The sequence below is a fragment of the Macrobrachium rosenbergii genome, chromosome 40, assembly GCF_040412425.1.
Source record: "Macrobrachium rosenbergii isolate ZJJX-2024 chromosome 40, ASM4041242v1, whole genome shotgun sequence".
Classification (NCBI taxonomy): domain Eukaryota; kingdom Metazoa; phylum Arthropoda; class Malacostraca; order Decapoda; family Palaemonidae; genus Macrobrachium; species Macrobrachium rosenbergii.
Window position 1 is genome coordinate 11,361,445 of NC_089780.1, and position 24,198 is coordinate 11,385,642.

The 24,198-nt window shown below is 34.2% G+C and overlaps 1 protein-coding gene across 1 annotated transcript; it reads right to left on the minus strand.

Annotated features, from left to right (window-relative positions):
* Window positions 1-1,545: 1,545 nt before the first annotated feature.
* On the minus strand, window positions 1,546-24,105 carry LOC136826119 (UDP-glucuronosyltransferase 1A10-like). The gene is made up of 10 exons (XM_067083104.1): window positions 23,984-24,105; window positions 15,795-15,952; window positions 14,417-14,547; window positions 9,784-9,989; window positions 8,132-8,310; window positions 7,623-7,814; window positions 5,808-5,945; window positions 4,693-4,777; window positions 2,433-2,649; window positions 1,546-2,148 (listed from the first exon to the last, which is right to left on the minus strand). The coding sequence occupies exons 2-10, from the start codon at window positions 15,948-15,950 to the stop codon at window positions 1,869-1,871; spliced, it is 1,584 nt and encodes a 527-aa protein (XP_066939205.1). The 5' UTR covers window positions 15,951-15,952; window positions 23,984-24,105; the 3' UTR covers window positions 1,546-1,868.
* Window positions 24,106-24,198: the final 93 nt, after the last annotated feature.

Consider the following 24,198-nt stretch of genomic DNA (forward strand, 5'->3'; position numbering starts at 1 on the left):
TGTGGAGGCATAACCTAACGTACATGCATACGTGTACTTACAACACACACATGCATACATGTACACGTGTGTGTGTATATATATATATATGCTATTTTTATTATTATCTATATTCATTTATATCTTACTATCTGTGTTTATTAACATGGCCTAATGCATCCTATCCCAAGCTAATTCAACCAAATCTAGTTTCACTTGTTAGTTACAAACGGTTTTATTTTCTTTTAATATATTTTCTTGCTTTTATGAACTATAATTCTAAAACAGCTTATCTTATCCCCTAATACCTATTTCTGTCAAGAAAGTCTAATTCGGGCTCAGATCTATTCCTGTTCCATATAAAAGCTGATACTGTTATACTGCTTCTCCCAATTTGAAATTCTATATATTTTACAAATGAATCGCAAAATAAAATTCTTACCAAAACAATGGTTCATTTTCCGTGCCGTCATGCCAGAAATTCCTTTCAAAATATCACAGGGATATACTATCAGAAATAGTTTTACTCTTCCTATCTTTTTTCAGAACTTTTCATTGTGACCTCTTTTATAGCTTTATTATCAATAAATGTTTTTGTGTTGCCTCCATTTGCAATGCTTGTTTTGCTAGCATAGGCAAAATAACAATTTCATCATTTATTAGCTTGTGCTGTTTCCGTGATTTTGTGCAACTTCTTTTTGTTTATCACAGCGCGATGTTCGAAAGTTATTGTTTTATGCATTGTTTGAATTTCAGTTCTAGAACGCTATAGATTTTGGGGTTATTTTATATATTAAAGTTTCTCTCTTCACTCTTTTCACTGCTAGGGATCAGGTTTAAGTATACAATCCTACTCTACAGCTTAATTTTGTGAGATACACTGTAAGAAATGCATATCTATATACGTATATGTATATACATATAATTATGTATATATATAAAATAATATATATACTGTATAAACATATATATATAAATATATATAGATACATATATATATATATATATATATATATATATATATATATATATATATATATATATATATATATATATATATATATAATAAAGCTCGCTTACGTTAGAAACATCAAAAATGTTATTGAACACCTAAGATCTGACAACGAGTTCATTTTTCACTATCACAAAATCCTCGGCAGTTCGCTCAAAAACACACATGTCTCTAAATAACAACAAACTGATGCTGATGCTTATATAATACCATGCAATAACCGTAACCGAATCTATATCAGAGAAACTGAAAATAAGGTTCAGTAAGATTGGGTTTTTCAGTTTATATAAAGGATTCTAGATATTGCATTAAATTGTGAGGACAATCTCTTTTTCGAAACTAGCAACAGGTGCAAAAGACAGATTCTACAATCTGCCATCGTCAATCAAACCGACAATACGAATCCATTCTGAGGGCATTGGAAATTTGATTTCACGGTCGAGTTCACTGAAATACCTCTTCCCAAGGATGTATGTAACATTGTAACATTGCATCTATGAAACGTTACACAAGGATTGAAAAATTTACTTCACTTAAAGTAAAAACAATTCAACTTCATGGTGGATAATTTTACGTTTATTATTATGCTAGTTACATTTTACAAAAAATATAACACTACCTGTTACACTTCCACTTACACTTATTAAAACATCTATTTGCATAAAAATAAACAATCTGTACAGAACTGTCACAGTGAGACAAGTAGCATATACAGTAAAAACTGTACATACCTTTTTCCTTTGGAGATCAAAATACATAATGCATAAAGTACTTTATAAGTAGATTAACTTTTCCAAGATTTGTACCGATATCACTCGAAATTAATTACCTGAGTCAAACTAACAAAAGGAACTCTAAGGTACTTCTGGTTCCACCCCTACTGAATTTTCATCTTCTGACGGGACAAGACGAGCGACCAGGCCAGCCTCTTCGTCACGGGGAAAACATAAAACAAAAGCGCATAGATGGACAGAAGCCAGAACATGAAGACGTCGAGGCCGAAGAACTGGATGAAACCGAGGTTCCTGGCGGAGAACTTCAGGTGCTCCGCGCCCTTGGTGTTGATGACGTGGTTCACCAGCCACAGGGCTTGGTTGAGGGGGTCTTCTGGATTGTCCCTGAGGATGCTGGATAACCGAAGGGCGTTTCTTTTGTACCTGAGGAAGGGGCGTGTGTGGTGGGATACTTATAGTTTTCAGTTGTTCAGAATCTAACAAGAAATTGACTCATTCATTTCATCATAACTGATCAAAAGTATATTTACCATTCATCAACTGATTTCGAAATGGTTTAATATGATCATATGTCAAAGTTATCGCTTCCACAAATTACCAGCTGACTGGGAAGTTTCCGAAAAAGTTGCCAACATTCCAGAGGATGAACAGTCGTCATGCCAAACTGCTCCTTACTGAAGCATAACCTACGGGCGAATCCAGCTTACCTCGGGTTCTGGAGGACCTCTGCAACAGCTCTATAGATGGTCTCCTCATCTGCATTTTTAGGAACCCCAGTGCCCACCCCCTTCTGCTGGATCCTGACGAGGACGTCCTCTTGATCTGCAAAGACGGGCATTCCCACCATTGGAACGCCATAATGCAAAGCCTCGATTACCCCGTGCATTCCGCAGTGTGTGAAGAACAGTCTAGTTTTTGGGTGAGCTGTCGAGTAAAGTGTGGTTTGGGTAATATTAATGAACATTTCCTATATTCATATTCGGAAATACTCTGCGACTTCTGCAGGAGAAACGAAAGTAACTCCTCTCGCACCTGTTGCATTTAATGCCTTGTTACTTCATGGAAAGGCCATTACCTGATATTTTGTGACAGATTGCAATTGTTCCTTGCTGATTATCATCATTAGCAGTCGGCTGTAAATCAAATTTCTCAATTTTGGTCATGCAGTCTTAGATTGTCAGAACAATTTACAAAAGAATAACATTTCCTTCTCTCAAAAAGGATACAAGGTTTTTAATCTATTGATAATTCTTAATGATGCCGACTACATATTTATGTACCCTGGGTAGATGATTGGTTTATAAAGCCTGAAAAATGAACTAATTTGGCTCAAGAATGTTGCAATTCTTCCATATTTTCTCATATTAAACGTCAACGCACGTAAATCTACACAAATTAATTTTGAAAGTGCTTTACTTTACTAGAAATTCATGCACTGATATTTATCGCAGTTAAAAATGTCAGAAATATGACTTTTTTTTTTTTTTAGATCCTTCCAACTTAGCTAGTCTTTTATCTTTCACAATTCTACTGATCCGAGAGCCTCTCGCGCCATTTCCTCGAGCAGTGGAACACAGTTACATTATCTTTCCTCCTGACCTCTTTATTTCTACTCCCTTTCCTTAACCGTCCCATCTGCTTGCACCTCCTTAATCTCGATCTCCGAGCAGTTTGTTTATGCGTCTGGGGAAAATCATTTATTCCCGTCCCTTACTGGACGGGGCAAACAGAAACGGCTTGTCTGGTCGGCGGTCTCAGCTCCCTGAAACGTGATGCTCGGCTAAAGGCGGAGATTTCGGTTCCAACTTTTCCTTCCAAAAACATCGAGGTTCTTGTTTGCCGTCCTCAGGCCCCTTGCGAAATCCTAAAGGATATTCGAGCACACACGGGAAGTCCGCCGGACTTGGGTGCTGCCTTCTCTCTCTCTTCTCTCTCTCTCTCTCTCTCTCTCTCTCTCTCTCTCTCTCGTTTGCTGAAAGGCCGTAAGGTGATATTCAATCGTGACTCTTATTAATTAATGTGTATAATCCTTTGTCGAGAAGCTTTGACTTAATTAAAGTTCAATAACTGTCATTAAAATCCCAGCTTTCATGTAGAGAAAATAAATATAATTTTTTTTTTTTGGAAAAAACTCTTTGTCAGCAAAAACAAGCTTTACCATGAGATAAGGTGAAAGAAAAAAAGATAAAAAAAAATAGATAATACACGATACCTGATCGGAGAATCGATTATGATATATATATATATGTGTGTGTGTGTGTGCATGTGCGTAGGTGCGTTTTGTCTAATCACGCCTCTTTCCCATTTTGGAAGGGCTGGTCTAAGCTGGTAGACTTCTGGTTTCACAACATATCTTTAATGGTGAGGTAATTAGGCCCCAGCATCTTGAAAGCCATTACTTATATATATAATCCTGCAGAATCGAGGGCTGCACCTGCTCTAGCTGAGGAATGGGGTCATCACATTCCTCAGTTCATATGTGTGTGTGTATATATATATATATATATATATATATATATATATATATATATATATATATATATATATATATATATACATATATATATATATATATATATATATATATATATATATATATATATATATATGTTATCAAATCAATAAATTAAAGATGAAACTGCGAAACTGTTTGAACAAAAACAAACGTGTTTCAGTGCGCCCCCAAGCAAGGGAAATCAATCACAGGATTAAAAACTCATGCATGGTTCATATGTCAATACCAGCCAAATATTTGGAAAAAAAAAAAACTATATTATATACCTGTCACCAGCAATCGAAAGGGAGACTTTTGCATATGTTGCAATCTCACGAAGCCTTAAGCACTGGAGCGTACGTGTATTTAACAGATGATGACAAGATGACGACCGATATCTGACATGTTTCGTTTCAACATCTGCTAAGTAATCGCACCTTAATCATGAATTCTACCGCAAATGAAGGACTCACCTAAGACATCTTGTTGGGGCAACCACTTCACCAGCTTAACGTTAGACGGGGGGTGGGGGTATTCCTCCTCCAGTTTCATCAGGACCTAGAGATAGTGATTTTAAGCCTCTCAGTAAGTGACAATCATGAGGTGAAAATTTTGGTAAATGAGAAGAAATAATAAAATTTTCCCGTGATTTATCTCTAAATGTTTCGATTATCAGAATGCATAGGGTTTAATGGTGAAATATTTCATGACTTTTCCCGTTACTCTAAATGGATGGCAAATACGTAGCCCTTCATGCAACACTATTTTTAACCTTTTATTTAGTTATATGGACATTTAAATTCTTACGTTATCTATCCATACGCGTACACAAACTTTTCCATTAAAAAATGCACCCACAATCGGAGACCACCTGCCCTAAGTGGTCAAATTATAATTAAAAAAAAAAAAAAAAATTAAGATAAATTTCCATTCATATGAAATCACTTCTTATGATTCACTAGATGCGTAATATGAAATTAATGCAATATCTTGGTATGCTGGGAGCTTTATTATATACTACTGCCATAATAGGAGGGGTGTCTTCAAAAGTTTTACACAGTTTAAGTAAATTATACCCGACAGCGTTAGAATCAGTTTAACATCTTTTCTATGAGCTAAATCCCAAGTGTTTTACTTGAAGCAGATTCATGTTATCTTCTAAAAAAAAATATATATTTCACCAATGTTAAAATCGTGTTTTATTTGAACCAGATTCATGTTATCTTCCAAAAAATTTATATATATATATATTTCACCAATGTTAAAATCGTGTTTTACTTGAACCAGATTCATGTTATCTTCCAAAAAATATATATATATTTCACCAATGTTAAAATCGTGTTCAGTTTGAACCAGATTCATGTTATCTTCAAAAAAAAATATATATATAATAAAATATATATATATATATATATATATATATATATATATATATATATATATATATATATATATATATATATATATATATATATATATATATATATATATATATATATATATATATATATATATATATATATATTTCACCAATGTTAAAATCACGAGAGTTAAATCAAACCAAAATTCTTAATGCATGCTGCCTTACTCTCTGCTCGAGGCGCCCAAACGCTCTCATGAAGGCATCGATAAGCGAGGAGGGCACGACCTTCGAGTTGAAGCTGATGCCCATCGTGAACAGGATTATTCCAGCGTCACCCGAACCGTTGACGAAGTTTTCCAGGTCCTGAAATATACATACATATATATATATATATATATATATATATATATATATATATATATATATATATATATATATATATATATATATATATATATATATATATCTATCTATAATATATATATATATATATATATATATATATATATATATATATATACATACACAAAACAAAAGTAGGCCATCCCAGGATCTCCTACCATTTTTCTCTCATACATTCAAGATCCGCACATTAATTCCATAAAGGAGAGGTCACTCAAAAACCCGGTGATGGGTCCAAGCACCAACTTGCTCTGTTGAAAATCCTCCTTTTGCCCTAATCAATTTAGTGTTTCTTGGATTCAACCAAATGCTGTTTTCACTATTGATATCAATTTTATTGTCCCAAGTCCTTGACTTGATAACCTGTCTCATGTTAGCTTTCACTTTCATGTTTCTCCTCTTACAAATGTTGTCAAAGAATTTCAAGCCTCCGTTTTTTTTTTTTTTTGGCTGATACGCCCATTACTATATATTCAACAAACATCAGTTACTCCATACACTAATAACAACCTCGTTTCTTATTCCACCAACTTGCGCCTTCAAATCCAATACCTTCCCTGATTTCTACCAACGACTCATTCACATAAATATTAAGATAGTCATGTAAACTTCATAGACATTATCTAGATACATTTTTTTTTTTTACAAAATTAGCCATTTCCCGTACTCTGGTTATCTCTTTCATCATCAAAATATTAAATCACCCTATATCCTGTTATATCTTTAGTATCCATGCAAAGCATCTGTACAAGCTTGCATCTCAACCAATTCTTTGATATGGTTTCTAAATAGCCAAAAATGCCACATTTAGACGTTCCCCCTTGCTGACATATTCCTCCTTAATTGCATTATTCCATTACAAACGTAAGAAATGCACCGCCTCTTCCCTACCTAAAACAACACTGGTCTCCCTCTTTCAAATTCTTCCGTGTGTTCCTTTTTCAAAAAAAGAGAAAAAAAACTGAATTCATCTTTCCACGTACGAGCCAAAGTCGTTCTCAAAATCAGATCTGCCGCAACAAAAGAACATAATTATTTCTTCCCACTCATTCCTCTGAAAGCTTTCTCTTACCGGGGCATAATTTGTGCAGGTCAACAGCTCATTCACGCTATCTGTGACCACAGCATCAAGCTTTCCATAATTCAACCGCTTGTTCTCCTTGCAATCTCGTTGATCGCAGGCATTATTCAAATGTGGCTTCATTCTGTTTTCTATTATCTGCAGTACATTTCGCTCTCTTGACACGAGCCTGCTTTCTCTTCAGGCAGCATATCTCCAGATAAATCATGTTGTCTACGATCGATTGGTTAACATATATTTACACACATGCGTACTTACATACATGCAAGCATGCATACATACACGCACATATTTATATATATGTGTATATATACATATACATATATTATGAATAAAAATAATTTATATATATATAAATATATATATATATATATATATTATGAATGAAAATAATTATATATACATACCCACAATAACTCTGGAACACAGCATTTCCAGTCTCACAGTGAAACGAAGGAGACCTGTTTGAAACTGCACGATTTCCAGGAAACCTATTTCCATACCCTTTTGTTATCGGACCTACGAAAGAGCATTAATGCACGACGGGAATCACTTACCGAAGGCAGAGGTTTAGGGGGACGAATCTGCATCCCCCCGACGTTGATGAAAGAAGGAGGAAGCAGTCTCGGATAATCCAGCGAAGGGTGGGAGTTGATGAGCACTCCGGAGAGGTTAGCCAGCAGGGCGGACGGGTGGGGAGTTCCAGGCAAATACGTCTGGATTTTGCTGTTTGTCACTGCGAACTGTACCTGGAATAGGGAGTGATGAGGACTTTTTAGAGGAGTGATTTTGGTTTAAGATGATGTCTTCATGTTTTATCACAAATATCCTGACATGGGTGATTCTTCCAGGGAGAGGCGTATCTGATGGTTGTGAAGATGAGTAGATTGAACAGTAGAATAAGCAAGTCTTTGTATGTGTATATATGTGAATATATATATGTATATATATATATATATATATATATATATATATATATATATATATATATATATATATATATATATACACATATACATACATGTATTTATAAAAATATATAAATCTCTCTCTCTCTCGTACTCACTTGCATGACCAAATGGCTACCTAGAGCCAAAAGGTGATTGAGAACTCTTTGGAAGAAGGACATGGAGTCTCCGTAGTGCGACAGAATAAAGGGGACTGACGAAGGTGGACTGAAGGCTGTGGTATACTGAGGTTCTCCTCCAGCGAAAGTGAATGCCCAGTACCCAATGGACGGAAGGTCTGCCGGGGAACATAAAATGTTTGGTTCATAAACAAGACAAAAAATTATAAGTATAAATATATCAAAATAAAAAATTTGGTTCAAACAGAGGAAAATCATCATTATTATAAATATATATTGAAATAAAAAGCATTTGTTCTTATGTCAGTAAAAAACGTGAATATTTTTTGCTCTGACACATGAAGTTTTCAGAGAGTAAAAATAGGGGTTTTTTCTCAGAAGATAAAAACTATAGGGGTAGCTTATCGTTTAATATAGAATATATATATATATATATATATATATATATATATATATATATATATATATATATATATATACATATACATACAAAACATTTTTCTCCATAAGTTAGCTATGAAAGTGTATGTAATCCGGACATATGTTTACACAAATAAATTTCTGAACGGGGAACTGAACTGAACTGAACTAAAATAAAAGCATTTATCCATTAGCTAGTAGTAAGAGCGTTTTAATCGAACATAAATTTACATAAACAATTTTCTTGAAGAGTAAATGAACTGCTGGAGGCAGCTTAAAGCTTAAATAGAATGTTATATATATATATATATATATATATATATATATATATATATATATATATATATATATATATATATACACACACACACACAAGCATTAAAGAATTATATTACATATAAACGTTATAAAACAAAAACCATATATACGTAAGCTAGTGATAAAAAAGTATTTTAATCGAACATATGTTGACATAAACAACTTTCCTCAAAAGTAAACAAACTGTAGGATGCATCTTATCGTTTAAGGAGAACATCATATATAAATATAAAAGTGCATTTCAATCGAACATACGATTACGTAAGTAATTTTCTTAAAAGCGTTAATGAACAATAATAGGCAGCTTTTCGTTTAATGAGAATGATATTACATTCCTCGTTTGCTCATGTAATGATGACGAGACGGGCGAGGGTCACAGATGAAAGCAAAAAGTCTGCGACAAAATGTAGCTTAATATGTCTGACACTCGTTAAGGAGAAAATCTCTCAGCACACATTATCATTATTTAACTTAATCGCAAAAAATGGAGGGTCTCAGCAAGTCAGCATATCTTTGCAACGACCACATTATCACATGACGCAATCTCCTGCTGCTATTAGTTTTATTCTGTTCAATCATTACGTCATAAAGGAGCTAATATTTTTGGGCTTGGAAATCTTTGTATGAACCAGTGACATCTATTTCGAGTGCTGTGATTCTCACCTTGTACTGAAGAATGTATATCTAGCAATGACAGAAATTAAGTATGTTTAGTGTACTTAAAAACGATGCTGGAATTGAGGTCTCTTTCCTGCTTCAGAGTTGATGACAGCATGACAAAGTTAGGTAGAGGCAAAGAGCCGATTGAGAGATCCTTAAATGCAACTGGTCCGTCACGTTCAATCAACAGGCATAGTAGGAATTTGTATAACTTGTATAACTTCGTTACTTACTCAAATGATGAGCCAGGGCCAAGCTGCATTCGTTGTAGAGTATGTCCACAACAGCGATGTCAAACTGCTGCCGTCTGAGATGATATATGAGTTGCTCTTGTTCGAATAACGTGCTACAGAAAACTCCAACGGTGAAGAAGGCATTCCAGGGAATGGCTGTCCATGAGGTACCTTTGCTCCACAGCAGGTCTTGAGGCAACTGGAAGCTGAAAATAAGTTATTGGTGGCTTTTATGACGGATATGATGCGGTGCAAATGGTTGCTCTGATAGGAGATGCACTGGAAACTGAATGCTAATTTTTCTCCACGGGACAAAAAGTGTATCAGAAATTTGGTTCTAGTTCAGACTTACTCCTGCGTAAAGAGTTATTTCTAGGAAGTGACGAACAAACTATAAGATAAGCATTTGGCATAGGAAACAATTGTTTGATACACCTCATAAAACTCATATGAATAATTTTGAAAATGCAAAAATTCATTATTTTTATATCTAAAATATCACCCGTATTTCCTGCCTGATAAATATAAGAGTACACAGTGCTGAAAAATCTGTACAACTCTACGGCTATTTTTTTTACAGAGACGCGGAAACCATCAAGAAATGTATGGGATGGACATACAAAATAAAATAAGCTAAAGAAATGAAAGTGATGAAAAGCAATAGGCTCTACCCTTTCCAAAAGGCTTTATCTAATCGTTTTCGTTTAAATTTTCAGTCAGGCTATGGTCACCTTTTTTTATTTTCTGATGTTTTGAATGTCTTAGCATATAATGAAAAACTGTAACTTATGAAAATAACAAAAATGAAAATGACAGTATCTTGTAAGTTTCTGAAATGAAAAGCAGGTTCATACACACAAATCAAGGACAAATATTGCTACAGGTGTTCTCGAAAAAAATTTTTAAAAATCCTTGCAGTAGGCAATCAATCGCTGTTTTGGACGACGAAGAATAAATTCATAATATCACATACAATATTTATGATGAATATTGTTTTATAGCAAACTACAGAGTGTTGTTGTTGTTGTATTGGGCTAAAATGACACCAAAACCAGTATCCTAGGGTAGAAAGCTCGTTTTCGTTTAAATTTCAGTCGCTATGTCACCTTTTATTTTTGTTATATAAGAGCCAAGCTAATGAAAAGAACATTCTTGCAATAAATCTCAAGGGCGAGAGTTCTGCAAGATGTTTTGGCGACGCTACCCAACATTATTTATGATGAATATTGTTTTATAAGAGAAATACATGGATATTCAGAAAAATTTATAAGATACAGATACTTGGTGTTAGGTTTCCCCTGATCCAAAGGATGAAAGGAAAATTACTCTTCACTGAGCGTATCTTCTGATGATGTCTAAACCATGTCTTCTTCTCTGATGTTCGTAGGGCCAAAGGTTGGCTAACATTAGACAAGAATCCTTACTCTACCACCGCCAGATCATTACGAATAAATAAAACGATCAACTGATTAACATTTCACGACTTTTTGAAAATTGAACTTTCCTTCATTACTTCCGTTTTTCGTAAAACTGTCATTATGCAAATTAAGAGAAAATAATGACGTATAATCAATCAATGCACTGCGTCGAGCAGCAAGATCTCTTCAGAGAGGACATTGCAACGCCAATATCTAAAATCCATTACGAAAAGATTTCCTGGTGAACAGTATATGTATTTAGCTAATGGGAACTCTTTCAGACATGTTTAGTTTTTTAGACTGTCTTCAAGGCATTATTCAAGACTGCACTGACATGGGAATGGTGCTCTAGAATATCTCATTCTTTATGGATGTGAATGTGAGTGGGAGAAATGTCCGTATAGGCACAAAAGACAAAGGAAAATAGACATGTGTGTGTGTCTTATTTCAACTCCTCTCACTGAGAAGCCTCAGTCACGTTCTCTACACACGTGCACCGTAAACGTACGTGTTCTTCATACCCTACACATATTTTTCTGTTTATGCAATCAGATCTGGTATCTGTTTTTTCATTATTATAAATATACATCCACTGGAAACGCTGAGCCAACAAAAACAGTACCAGGAGCATTAAATTCTCCTCACAGAGAATACTTGTTTTACTAGAATAATCAGCTAACAGCATCGCTTCAGTTTTATTTCCCATAACAATCGGATCAGAACGGATTTTGGTTTGAGCCTGTAAAAAAAAAAAAAGTTCTTATACAAGTATTTAATATAAGTTTATATGCTTTAGGGATTTCGTTTACGGCTGCGTGATGGAAGTCTGAATTGTTCAGCGTCAAACGCATTTAACTTAAATCATCTATTTTATTATATATTTCACTTTACTGTTAATTCAAACAGCACGACTTTCCTTCAATACAAAAGTTTTCATCTATAGAATAGGATAGGATTTAGGCAAAAGGTCAAGCGCTGGGACCTCTAAGGTCATTCAGGTGCAACAGGAGGAAAACTTTTTGAGTTTTACACTACGAATCACTTGCTAGCAGAGCGTGTAAAAGGAGATGAAAGAAAGAGAATACGAAAGGAGGTAGAGTAAAAGTGATGAAAGGGGTAACAGCTGGGGGCCGAAGGGACGCTGCAAAGACCCTTAAGTAATGCCTACAGTGCACCGCATGAGGTACACTGATGGCGCTACCTCCCTACGGGGATTCATTTTTAGATATATTGAAGGAAATTGATTCGTAACGTTTTACCACGCTGAAAAATCTGACTACCAATAAGTCTTTTAACTTATCCTGTCATTTCTTCTGTCCGCCCTCATATCTTAAAAACCACTGGGGCTAGAGGGCTGCAAATTGGTATGTTGATCATCCACCCTCCAATCATCAGCCATACCAAGTTGCAGCCCTCTAGCCTCAGTAGCTTTTCTTTTATTTAAGGTTAAAGTTAGACATAATCGTGCTTCTGGCAACGATGTAGGACAGGCCACCTATATATATATATATATATATATATATATATATATATATATATATATATATATATATATATATATATATATATATATATATATATATATATATATATATAATATATATATATATATGAAAACATTTTTGAAAAAATTCTTTCCCTAGACTTCAAGTATAACAACTGCGTTCGGAGATTTCATATAAGCATATTTCTAGACAAAATCGGTTTTCCTGCAAAAGCACAGACGTTTCCTATGTGATAAGCCTTTCACATTTCCCAGAAAGCTCGATACCAAAAGACAATTACAATTCCGCCATAATTCCTGAGTCCAGGTATAAATTAATTTCGTAAAGCGTGGCCCATTAATCTAATTAATGTAATTGTGAGGCATTGTTCACTGAATGCCCTCATCACCAACAATCACGGTTATCACTTTCTCGATATTCGTATATTTCATGGGAGGACCCGGTGTGATTTCATGAATGCTGGTGGGGAGAATATCAGAGAAAGGAGCAATATAAAAAATATAATTCTAATTCCATCATTACTTTTTGAGAATATAAGGCATTTTTTTGGTTAGTAATTACAAAATTACTGTTTTCATGAAGTATTTATATTAATTGCGTTAATCTCACACTGACTTTTCATTTTTCGGTTTCAGTAATAAAATTTTGTTGTGTTATTGGATGAACTGATGACATTTTCGGCCGCTACCAATCTGAACTACGCTTACATTTTTTTAATATTTTTCAAGTTACATTTTCCCTATACATCTCTCTCGGTTTCTGCCTAAATCCCTAATATAACCGGTTATTAATTATAAGTTAGACTTGCATTAACAGATATAAACCGGTTCCATTTTCATTCATTGACATAATTTTGATATTTTATAAAGTCGATTTTTTTTTTTTAATCACCGTTCGTGTTAGACCTTCCCCACGCATCATGTACTTTGCTTTCTAAAATTCTGCCAGATAATGTCTTCGTTCACAGTGAATTCTTAATGAACTTACATTGAAAAATTGATATTAAAATGTGACAGTAAGCATTCTGGGGTCAGAATCCTTGCTTTGACTTAACATTTTAAAAATCGTCGGCTTATCAAAAACTCAAGAACGGACCAACTTATCGAGAATTCTTCTTCTTTTTCGAGTCTTTGAGCCGAGTTATAAAACTGATTTTAAAATTCATTCCTAAAAAGAAGCTAAAATAGGGACCACAGATACTAAAATATTACAATATTTAAACTTGAAATCTTGTTTTTCAGTTTCTACTTATATAAGTTCTGTAAGAAAAAAATAAAGACTCGAAATGTTGAAACGTCAGATTTAAGTTTCAAATTTCAAATTTCATATTTTTTTGTAATTTCTTATATTCGTTTTGTTTAAAAAGAAAAGAAAAGGAAAAACCAATAAGGTATTATCTGGTTTCGTATTTTGTATTTCAGTTCCTACTGATATAATGTCCTGTAAAAAAAAAAAAAAAAAATTCAACATATTGAAACATTTAAATCCCACATTTTATTTTTCGTGATTTCTTATCTTTGCTTTGTTAATAAAAGAAAAAGAAAAAAAAAAACAGCATTATCTCGTTTCGTGTCCTGAAAAGAAAAGAAAAAAAAAATACAGAATTATCTCGTTTCGTGTCCTGATCTTGTTAAACATCCGAACGTTGGGAAACGTTCCTGTCTAACTAACGAAATACTGGCCAACGTTAGACGCCTGAACGCTGCTTACCTAGCTCTCTCCTCCACGGAAAGGTGTGGAATGCTGCCGTCCGTGTTATTCATGGCCAGTTCATGTTCGGTTATGTTAGGGTTGCTGATGGGCGGGTAGTGATGTTCATCCTTCCACCTGATGATCTCTATCTGGGAAGGAAGAGGATTTAAAAAAAAATGTTTTTTAATCATTCATCTTTTCTCTGATGAAAATTGGTAAGTGAAATTGGTGAAAGGAAAGTTCACATTTTAGGTTTTGAAAAGTGACCTCTCTCCTTTCATTTCCAGTTTGGTTTTCGTTAAAAAGTACTTCATATTTCATTCTATGGCTTTTATTGGACAAAGTATAAAAAAAATGACACTGGCGTCACTTTTGTAACTGAGATTGAGCTAGTCTCTCTCTCTCTCTCTCTCTCTCTCTCTCTCTGTACACTTTACTCTATGACTTATACCGAGCAAACTACAGAAAAATGAAGAATATGTTATCCATGTATTACTTTTGTAAGTGGGATTTAGTCTCTCTCTCTCTCTCTCTCTCTCTCTCTCTCTCTCTCTCTCTCTCAGTTGGGGATGCCCGTCCAATCTTTAAAGATCATAATGTTCTCTTCTTCAAACTCAGACCTTTCCCATGCACTTAGAATATCAAACAACAAGATATGATTCCCACTCTTACCGCTATACAATTAATGTTAGCAGACATGGGCCAAAAAGTCTAGATTACCATTCCCTATTCTAAAAACGATAGGTTGCGTCCACACTACATCAAAACATGTCATAACCACAAGTCGGTTAACTTATCGCAAACAAATCACGAACATGTCCAATAAATGTCAACAACTTGTCGGTAGTCTTAACCAGTACTTCATAATGTTATTCAGCATTTGTCAGAAATTTTTTCTCCACTTCCGGTCGATGACTTGTTTCCAACCTGCTGGTAACAAGTATACGAAAAGTTTCCAACAAGTATTACGGATATACTGCATTGTTCGTTCTCCACTTACAGTCGTTGACTTGTTGTCAACCTGCTGGTAACATGTATACGATAAGTTTACTACAAGTATTATGATGTTTTACTGCATTGTTCGTTCTCCACTTACAGTCGTCGACTTGTTGTCAACTGGTAACAAGTATATGACAAGTTTCCAACAGGTGTTCCTAACAAGTTTTACTATATTGAGGACACACCTTTACACTTTCAAATGAAGTTTCCAACAAGTATTACTGATATGCTTTACTGCACAGTTCGTTCTCCACTTACGGTCGTCGACTTGTTGTCAACCTGCTGGTAACAAGTATACGACAAGTTTCCAACAGGTGTTCCCGATATGCTTTACTATATTGAGGACACACCTTTACGCTTTCAAATGAAAGATACTACAGTGCAATAGGATTCTTACTTGGTGTCCTTGCTGCGAAAGTGCGCCGGCAAGCTGTCTGAGAGTCAGGATATGGGAGGCTGCGTGCATAGGATGCAGGATGAGGATCTTTGCAGCCCTGGTAACACCGAGCAACAGCAGCGCCGTTAACACCAACGAAGTTCCCGTTGCTCTCATTTCTGTGGGTGAAAGGGTGTAGAAGGATCACTGATTTTGAGGCTTTTCAGGAATTATGCTAATTATGATTTGCTTGTAATTGACACTAATATATAACAATATGAATTTTCATAAGTTATAGTTATATATATATATATATATATATATATATATATATATATATATATATATATATATATATATATGACTATGAAATATATATATGACTGTGAAATATTTTCTGTTAAAACAGAACTCCATCAAATATAAGGAGCCCATAGAAATGACAAAACGTGGAAAATATAAGGCTACATTTCAGAGACCAAACTGTCTTCCTCCTCAGGCAGAGGAGAGAGACAGTTTGGTCTCTGAAATATAGCCTATTTTCCACATTTTGGCATTTCTATGGGATCCCTTTATATTTGATATATACAGTATATATATATATATATATATATATATATATATATATTTATATATATATATATATATATATATATATATATATATATATATATATATATATATATATATATATATATATATATATGAATCAAATGTCATTACAATCAACATAAAAAACGGCCAGAAGAATTGCTCTTTTTTGGTTTCCCGAGTGGAAAATCACTTATACCCGACTGGTCTCGTAGTAGGAAAGTAACAATACGTAACAGTATTGTATCTAGCAACCTCTTTAAGAGCATAATGCAGCTAAGATATGAAATCAATACTAACCTAACTTCAGGTCTCTGTACCCATGACCCAATTCTACGCAAGATGCTGGAAGGAGATTTAAAAGGATTGACAGTAACTCCTCTTAATGTCCTTGGCTGCTCCTTCATTAATCCTAGTACCTGGTTTAATGATTGTCAGGTGTTTCTCATCTGACAATCAGTCTCACCTGTGTGTAATAAATGGTTAAGTAGTCCTTTAATCGTAGCTTTTTTCTTTGTAATTGTAAATTTAATTCTTGTTTGTAAATCTGTTTCCTGTTGTTTACAGTTAGCCCCAGAATCTTTTACTTTTCTCTTGGCCTTATGACCAGTTTATATACACATATACATACACACACACATATACACACATATATATATATATATATATATATATATATATATATATATATATATATATATATGTGTGTGTATGTGTGTGTTTTTCTGTTATATATGTGTGTATAATTTTACATATAAATATATAGACCTAATATATATATATAGATATATATATATATATATAATATCTGAACCATGCTGAACCACGTACAGTACACCCACTGGCCAAAATCAGTAAACATCCTTCTCAATTATCAGTCACGGAAATTGTCACGCACAAGCAATTTACATAAATTACAAGAATAGGGTCCAGGAACGCGGATTACCATTCCAGGTTCACGACGCATGGAACTATAAGAGCCTTGTTTCCCTCCAACCTTTCAAACGAACGATAAACATCGCAGAGATATGTGGCAGGTGAATGGAATTTGTGGCAGAAGCCATTCTGTAAATCAACAGAGTCATTAAGGAGAAGAGATTCGGCGCTGCGGATGACAGTACCTGAAAGAAACGGGGTAACGTTTTTCCTGGACGTTGCGGTTAAACTTATTGTGTTGAGGTATTGCAACAGCGAGTGGCTGGAGAGACCATTTTGTAATTGCATGGTACGCATTTTGCTTGTGTGTTGTACACAGATACACACACACACACACACACACACACACACATATATATATATATATATATATATATATATATATATATATATATATATAATATGTGTGTGTGTGACAGATAAACAAAATCCACGAAGGAAAGAAACAATGGAGTGCTGCGAGGCCTTTCGACTGTCATCCTTGCTAGGTAAAGGACGACAGTCGAAAGGCCTCGAAGCACTCCACTGTTTCTCTTTCCTTCATGGATTCTGTCTTTATTTATATATTCGTCACGTTCTTTATTTTCGTGATTCATTTATACATATATATATATATATATATATATATATATATATATATATATATATATATATATAAATGTGTATATTACACATATATACATGTGTTTGTGTTGTGTGTGTGTGTATACATTTAAATACTTATCTAGTAATATCAATATATCACAAACCGGACTGAAATTGAATATAAGAAGTGTATGAGATATTTATATACTGCATGACTATGATGAGAAAAGAACCAATTTTTTTTTTAATCCTACACAAAGTTCAATATCATACAAGTATGTAGAGAAAGAAGGTCCCATAAGACACTCTTTCTTCAGGAAAGAGTCAGCTTTTACATCAAGTATACCCCGCAAACCTTTGCCATCCGTATCTGCATAACATTCGTGGGGGGCGGAATACTAGTGGACACTGGGCAAAGAACAGCACATATATGTTGAAATTTCAAAAGCAATTGCAAATGGTTTATGTCTTCGAATGACAGGGAAGGCCAGAAGAAGATGGGGCGACGAAATTTAGAATGGAATCGAGAAATTTGGGCGGAGGTTTTCCGATGATGGTGTCATGATAGACGCGGACTCGGGACGAAAATATTGGAACGCACGAAATGATTGCTGGGTCAACTCTTCGCCAAAAACTGAAGGCTGGTTGTAGAGAGTTATAAAAGAAAACGGGTTGAAGATGATGAAATGAATTTGCATGTTATTATGATTGGTTAATTGATGTCGAAACAGAAAAAGTCACAAGCTAAAAAATAAAAACTTACTTTTGGATCTGGAGTGTTAAAAGCTATAGTGAACTCCATTCCAATGCTATGTACACTTACTAGATTTACACCACTCTTGGAAAAATCAGGCCTTTCTCTTAACTGTATAAGAGTATGTGAAAGTATATGATCGTGATTTTGTGTCATTATACACTCATTTACACACACCAGAGCTCTGTGTAACTTTAAGTCGGCTAATTTCGCCCTTTTTATATACAGAATTTTTAGCTGTACAAAGGTGAGACATTTTCTCGAAGATTAGAAGTTGTCTTCTGTCTATTCTTATAGCTATATCTCTCTGGCGTTGGACAGATGAAACAATCGAGAGACGCAAACCTGTGTTTACTATAATTGTTTCTGCCAAAAGATATATTTTTTTTCAGAAAGGCATTTTTATATCATATATATATATATATATATATATATATATATATATATATATATATATATATATATATATATATATATATATATATATATATATATATATATTTTTTTTTTTTTTTTTTTTATTTCATGTACCTTTGTTTTTTTCCGGTATTTATTTCCCGGTACCTCTGTCTCTTCCTTTTTTCGCGGACATTTTATTTCCAGTACCTTTGTTTTTTCCCCGAAAATCTATTTTACATCATACAATTTATTTCCGATAATTTAATTCATATTATAACTTTATTTTTTCCTTTCCTTCTCTATAATTTGAATTCAAATACTTTTTACATTTTCCTTCGTTTCTACGGTCCCTTGAACCCTTCCTCTTCAACACAAACTACCCACGCCATTGTTTATCATCCTCCAAACCGATTCGCTTCGGAAAATTCGATGGTAATGGACTTCCGACAGAAGCAGCAACTGAACTGGAGGTACCAGGCTTGGGGTCTTGAATAATCAAGGCTACTCTCTTTTTTACTCTTTTTTTTTCTTTTTAGGGTCCGGTCGTAGGTTAGGTCTAATTAGATTAGAGCGTAAACTTGAATTTACGTGTTCGGCATGGTAAAAGGCCTTCTGGTTAATTTCAGCGAGGTTTTGTGAGAACCGAGGCATTCTCTAAAACCGCGGATTCTTAGGTGGCCTGGAGGCATGGAACGGGCAATTACTCATTCTGCAGTAGACAAAATAATTTACTTAACGAACGAAATGCACTGGAGTATATGGACGAAACCCTTTATGACAGGTAACCAGGACTACAGCCGTCATAATAATATTTCTGTCGACTTGTCATTTATTTCGAAATAATCAGCCTTGGCTGCACTTTCAGGTCTTGCTATTTTAAAAGTTATATAAAAAATGGACTCAGCTGATACTTTGAAACTTTGTTGAGGTCAGGTGTCCATTTTTTCCTAAATGTATATCAATCTTGGAGGTGTGATGCCGCTTTTTAAAAGATATATGATCTGACGTGTTACTAACTGTTATGGAATATCTTTCGGAATACTCGTTCTATCGAAAACTCGAATGTTATTTCATGGCGTTATAGACAAAAAGAGTTACAGAATCCTTCAACACATTCATCAGGAAGACGGAACGTCGTTTGCTCTCTTCGAAATTCATCCTACGAGTTTTATTTCAACAGCTGTTAGGATAAAAATGATAGGATGGGCGTCGAAGAGAGCAAATTAATAAATAAAATGAACGACACAATAAAATGTGAAGTTATCGAATGGGATCTTGAAAACACACCACCCCAATAGCGGGAAATAGTAGCCTACACAACATCAGCAAGTTATAGTTCTCATTAATTCAGGCCTATCAGATCAGATCAGTGACTGAACCGAGTACCTCAGCTTAAAAGAACCCCGTAAGAAGGCTTAAGCCTACACAACATCAGCAAGTTATAGTTCTTACCAAGTCAGGCCTATCAGGTCAGATCAGTGATTAAACCGAGTACCGCAGCTTAAAGGGACCGCGAGAGAAGGTTTTACTAAACCTCCCCAGACTGAAACAAGGCAAAGGTTTAACGAGGACTTGCCTTACAATGTACACAGAGGACCCCGGACGTGTTCAGGGGCCAGGAGATAAATGAACAGGTCATGGAGCATCTCCTAAAAAAAACCTTACGAGCTGCTCTGAGAGCAAGAACCCACGGTGGCATACTGCTGGCTTAATCTTGAACAACTGTGAAAATCATAACATAGGACACTGAAGATGAGAACGGACGTCAGCGCTGTGTAAAGTTTTGTGTGAAATTGTTTATATATCATAAAAGCAACAACTGAAAATCTGTCATGACACTCTGAAGACGAGAGCAGGAATTATCGGAGGCTACGAACGGCGCTGAGTAAAATATGTATATATCGGACAGAACAGACACAAATTACCCAAACGGGTCTTATTCTCCTATAATCAACCAGAGAGCGTGAGCTTTCGTCCATTTCTACCAAAGAATATATCTTTACGTAGCACTGCCTTCGTCGTTCCCATATTCATATGGAATTAATTTCCGTTACGAATTATAAAAATCCCGATGCTATCATTCCTGTTGTCTTTACGTCAGATGAACGAAAGACCATCAACTAAGATTGACAGCGTAACTACAGATATTTTCGATGCTTGGTCTCTGAACAAATTACATTATCAAGAAATTATCGTGCCTGCAGCATCAAAATGATTTTATAACAGACAGTCTAGACATTACGTAACGTCCAGAGGCTCGGGCCTCGTAACCTAATTCTACATATTTAAACAGGGGTCAGTTACAAGAGAGGCTGGGCCCAGCCTAGGCAACAGCAAACCTAAACGTGTGCGTATATGTATGTATATATATAAACATACATACATACATACACTATATGTATATAATATATACATATATACAACGCGTATGCTGATGGACAATTAAGATTCGCCTTTCTGTACATATTCATTTCCCGACGTTTCGTAATTTTCGTATATGATTACATCTTCAAGGGCTCTAAAATAGATAAAAACAACACGTAATTAATATATATATATATACACACACTACAATTTGTTTACCAATGGCTATTATAATTATCTATATATGGAAGTGGACGTGTTTAATTCTTATAAGTCCTCTTGAAGTACAATTTTTTTTATGATTAAAACGGTGCGGTATTTAAATAAAAAAACAAAAATTTGAGCGACTGCGAAAGCGATAAGGCCCAGTCAGTGCAGACTGCAAATGCCCCATTACCAGTCATTTTTGCCAACCTTCTTCCATAAAAGAATGATAAATTGTATTCCACATTTCTAGGTTAAAAATGACTCTGTGAAATATAACCAAAACCATCAAAATTCGCGTTGTTTTTAAAGAATTCATTTCGTATTCCCATTAAATTTAAAACTACAAAAACAAAATATAAAAATAAAAATAATAATCGTTCTACTTCCGAACCAACAGTTTGAGAGGAGCTCTGCACCCGTTTCAACAAAGAAAATGATTTGATTACAGAAATTACGTTAAACTCGGGGATATGAAGTCATATACCGTTCAAATTCATTTTGGGGTAACGAAGGCAATTTCATTAGCCCCCCCTAGGAAAAATTTAGGATGATAATTTAGAAGCCGGAATGTCCAAACAGATGTGATTTGTGGGAATGAATGTCGGTCGCAGAAGCATGCACCCAAGAATGCCTGTAATTTAGATGTGAATGGTACAGAGTGTGTGTGTGTGTGTGTGTGTGTGTGTGTGTGTGTGTGTGTGTGTGTGTGTGTGTGTGTACGGTTTCGACGCACTGCTTATGAAGCTTTATGTGTTGATATAGAGGGAAATCAGCTTAATATACACAATTGAGTTTTAATGCCCTTAGATTTTTACAAACAGCAACACAAATATTACAATATTTTTTATATTAAAATGGTCAAATCTGACTCCTCTCCTTTCACGCTTTCTGTAGATGTGTGGACTAAACGTTGATCTACTAATTCACTGGTCGACGGTTCGAATCCACAGGAAGAGAGGTTACTGTTAACATCTACTATCAGGCGATACATCCTTCTTATTATAATAATAATAATAATAATAATAATAATAATAATAATAATAATAATAATAATAATAATAATAATAATTTTTGTAATAACAAATTTGACCTCTTAATTGTGTGAGCGATTTGCTGTTAAGATGCTCAATAAAAGGATATTTTAAACATGGCATTTTTAGATGGAACACCTGTAATTATAATTTTAATTACCTTTTCTTTATCATACTTAAGCAATTATGTATGTGTCCCGTTTTTATTTACTTTTTAATGATTCCTTCAATAGGTACCATATCCATGAAGTTTGTTATACGTACACCTGCCCCTCTTGTAGTTAATTTTACGAATTACATTATCGCCACCCTTATTGTCTCTTTGTTTAATTCCTTTCCTTACCTTTTTGTTTCACGGGTCCTTTCTGCACTCGAGGATAGATTTGGTTCATTAGTCAATCAATAAAAAACTAATAAGAGCATTAAAAACAATAAAGTTGTGGAATGAAAATAAATGACAGATTCTAAATAAAATTAATTTCAGCGTCAGCGAGAACAGAAAAAAATTCCTCAATACATTAATACGTTTCAGATTTTAGATCTACAACGCTCTACTGAATAAGCAGTTAAACAGGTCATACATACATGCATAAACATTATATATATATATATATATATATATATATATATATATATATATATATATATATATATATATATATATATATATATATATATATATATATATATATATATATATATATATATATATATATATATATATATATGTATAGTATATATATATATATATATATATATATAACATGTATGTGTACGTTGGTTTAAAAGTACAACCATTAACAGTTGATCAAAACAGATTTGTTGAGGAACGATCGAGTCAAGCTTATAATCTGCTTTCAGTCTACGCCTCGTTGTAGAATCCAGTCTACGCCTCGCTGTAGAATTCTTGCAATCGAATTACTGTGGAATATATATATATATATATATATATATATATATATATATATATATATATATATATATATATATATATATATATATATATATATATATATATATATATATATATATATATATATACATATATATGTGTGTGTGCGTGTGCATGTGATTGTGAGTGAGCGATTGAGTGATCTGGGCATTTTTTATAGTAGGAGGTTCCTACGACACTATATTTTTCTACACACGCAATAATACATAGATATATAAATACATAATTTTTTTTTTTTTACAAATATAAAACGCCGAGGCCACGCACGAGCGCGCTGACACGTATCTCCTTTCAATTACACTTCCTCAAGAAAAGATCAAGCAAGAGAACAATTCTCGCGAGTTTCCTAGCCTGACGTAAGAACAAGTTCCTCCGCTAAACCAGTACTTACTTGCTTGCCTAAAGCCCAGTCCGTTAGTGCCACGGACGCGGTGAATAACCCTGTACAAGAATGATATCCGTCCTCATCTGCAATCCCAGTTCTCTCAAGTCAGATCTATCACGTGGTTATTTAAAAATGTCCGAAAGTTCTTTTTCTTTCCTTGTATATGTTTTCTGAAGACGTTTTATAACTCAAATGTTTTTAACACAACTTCCTTCGCCAGT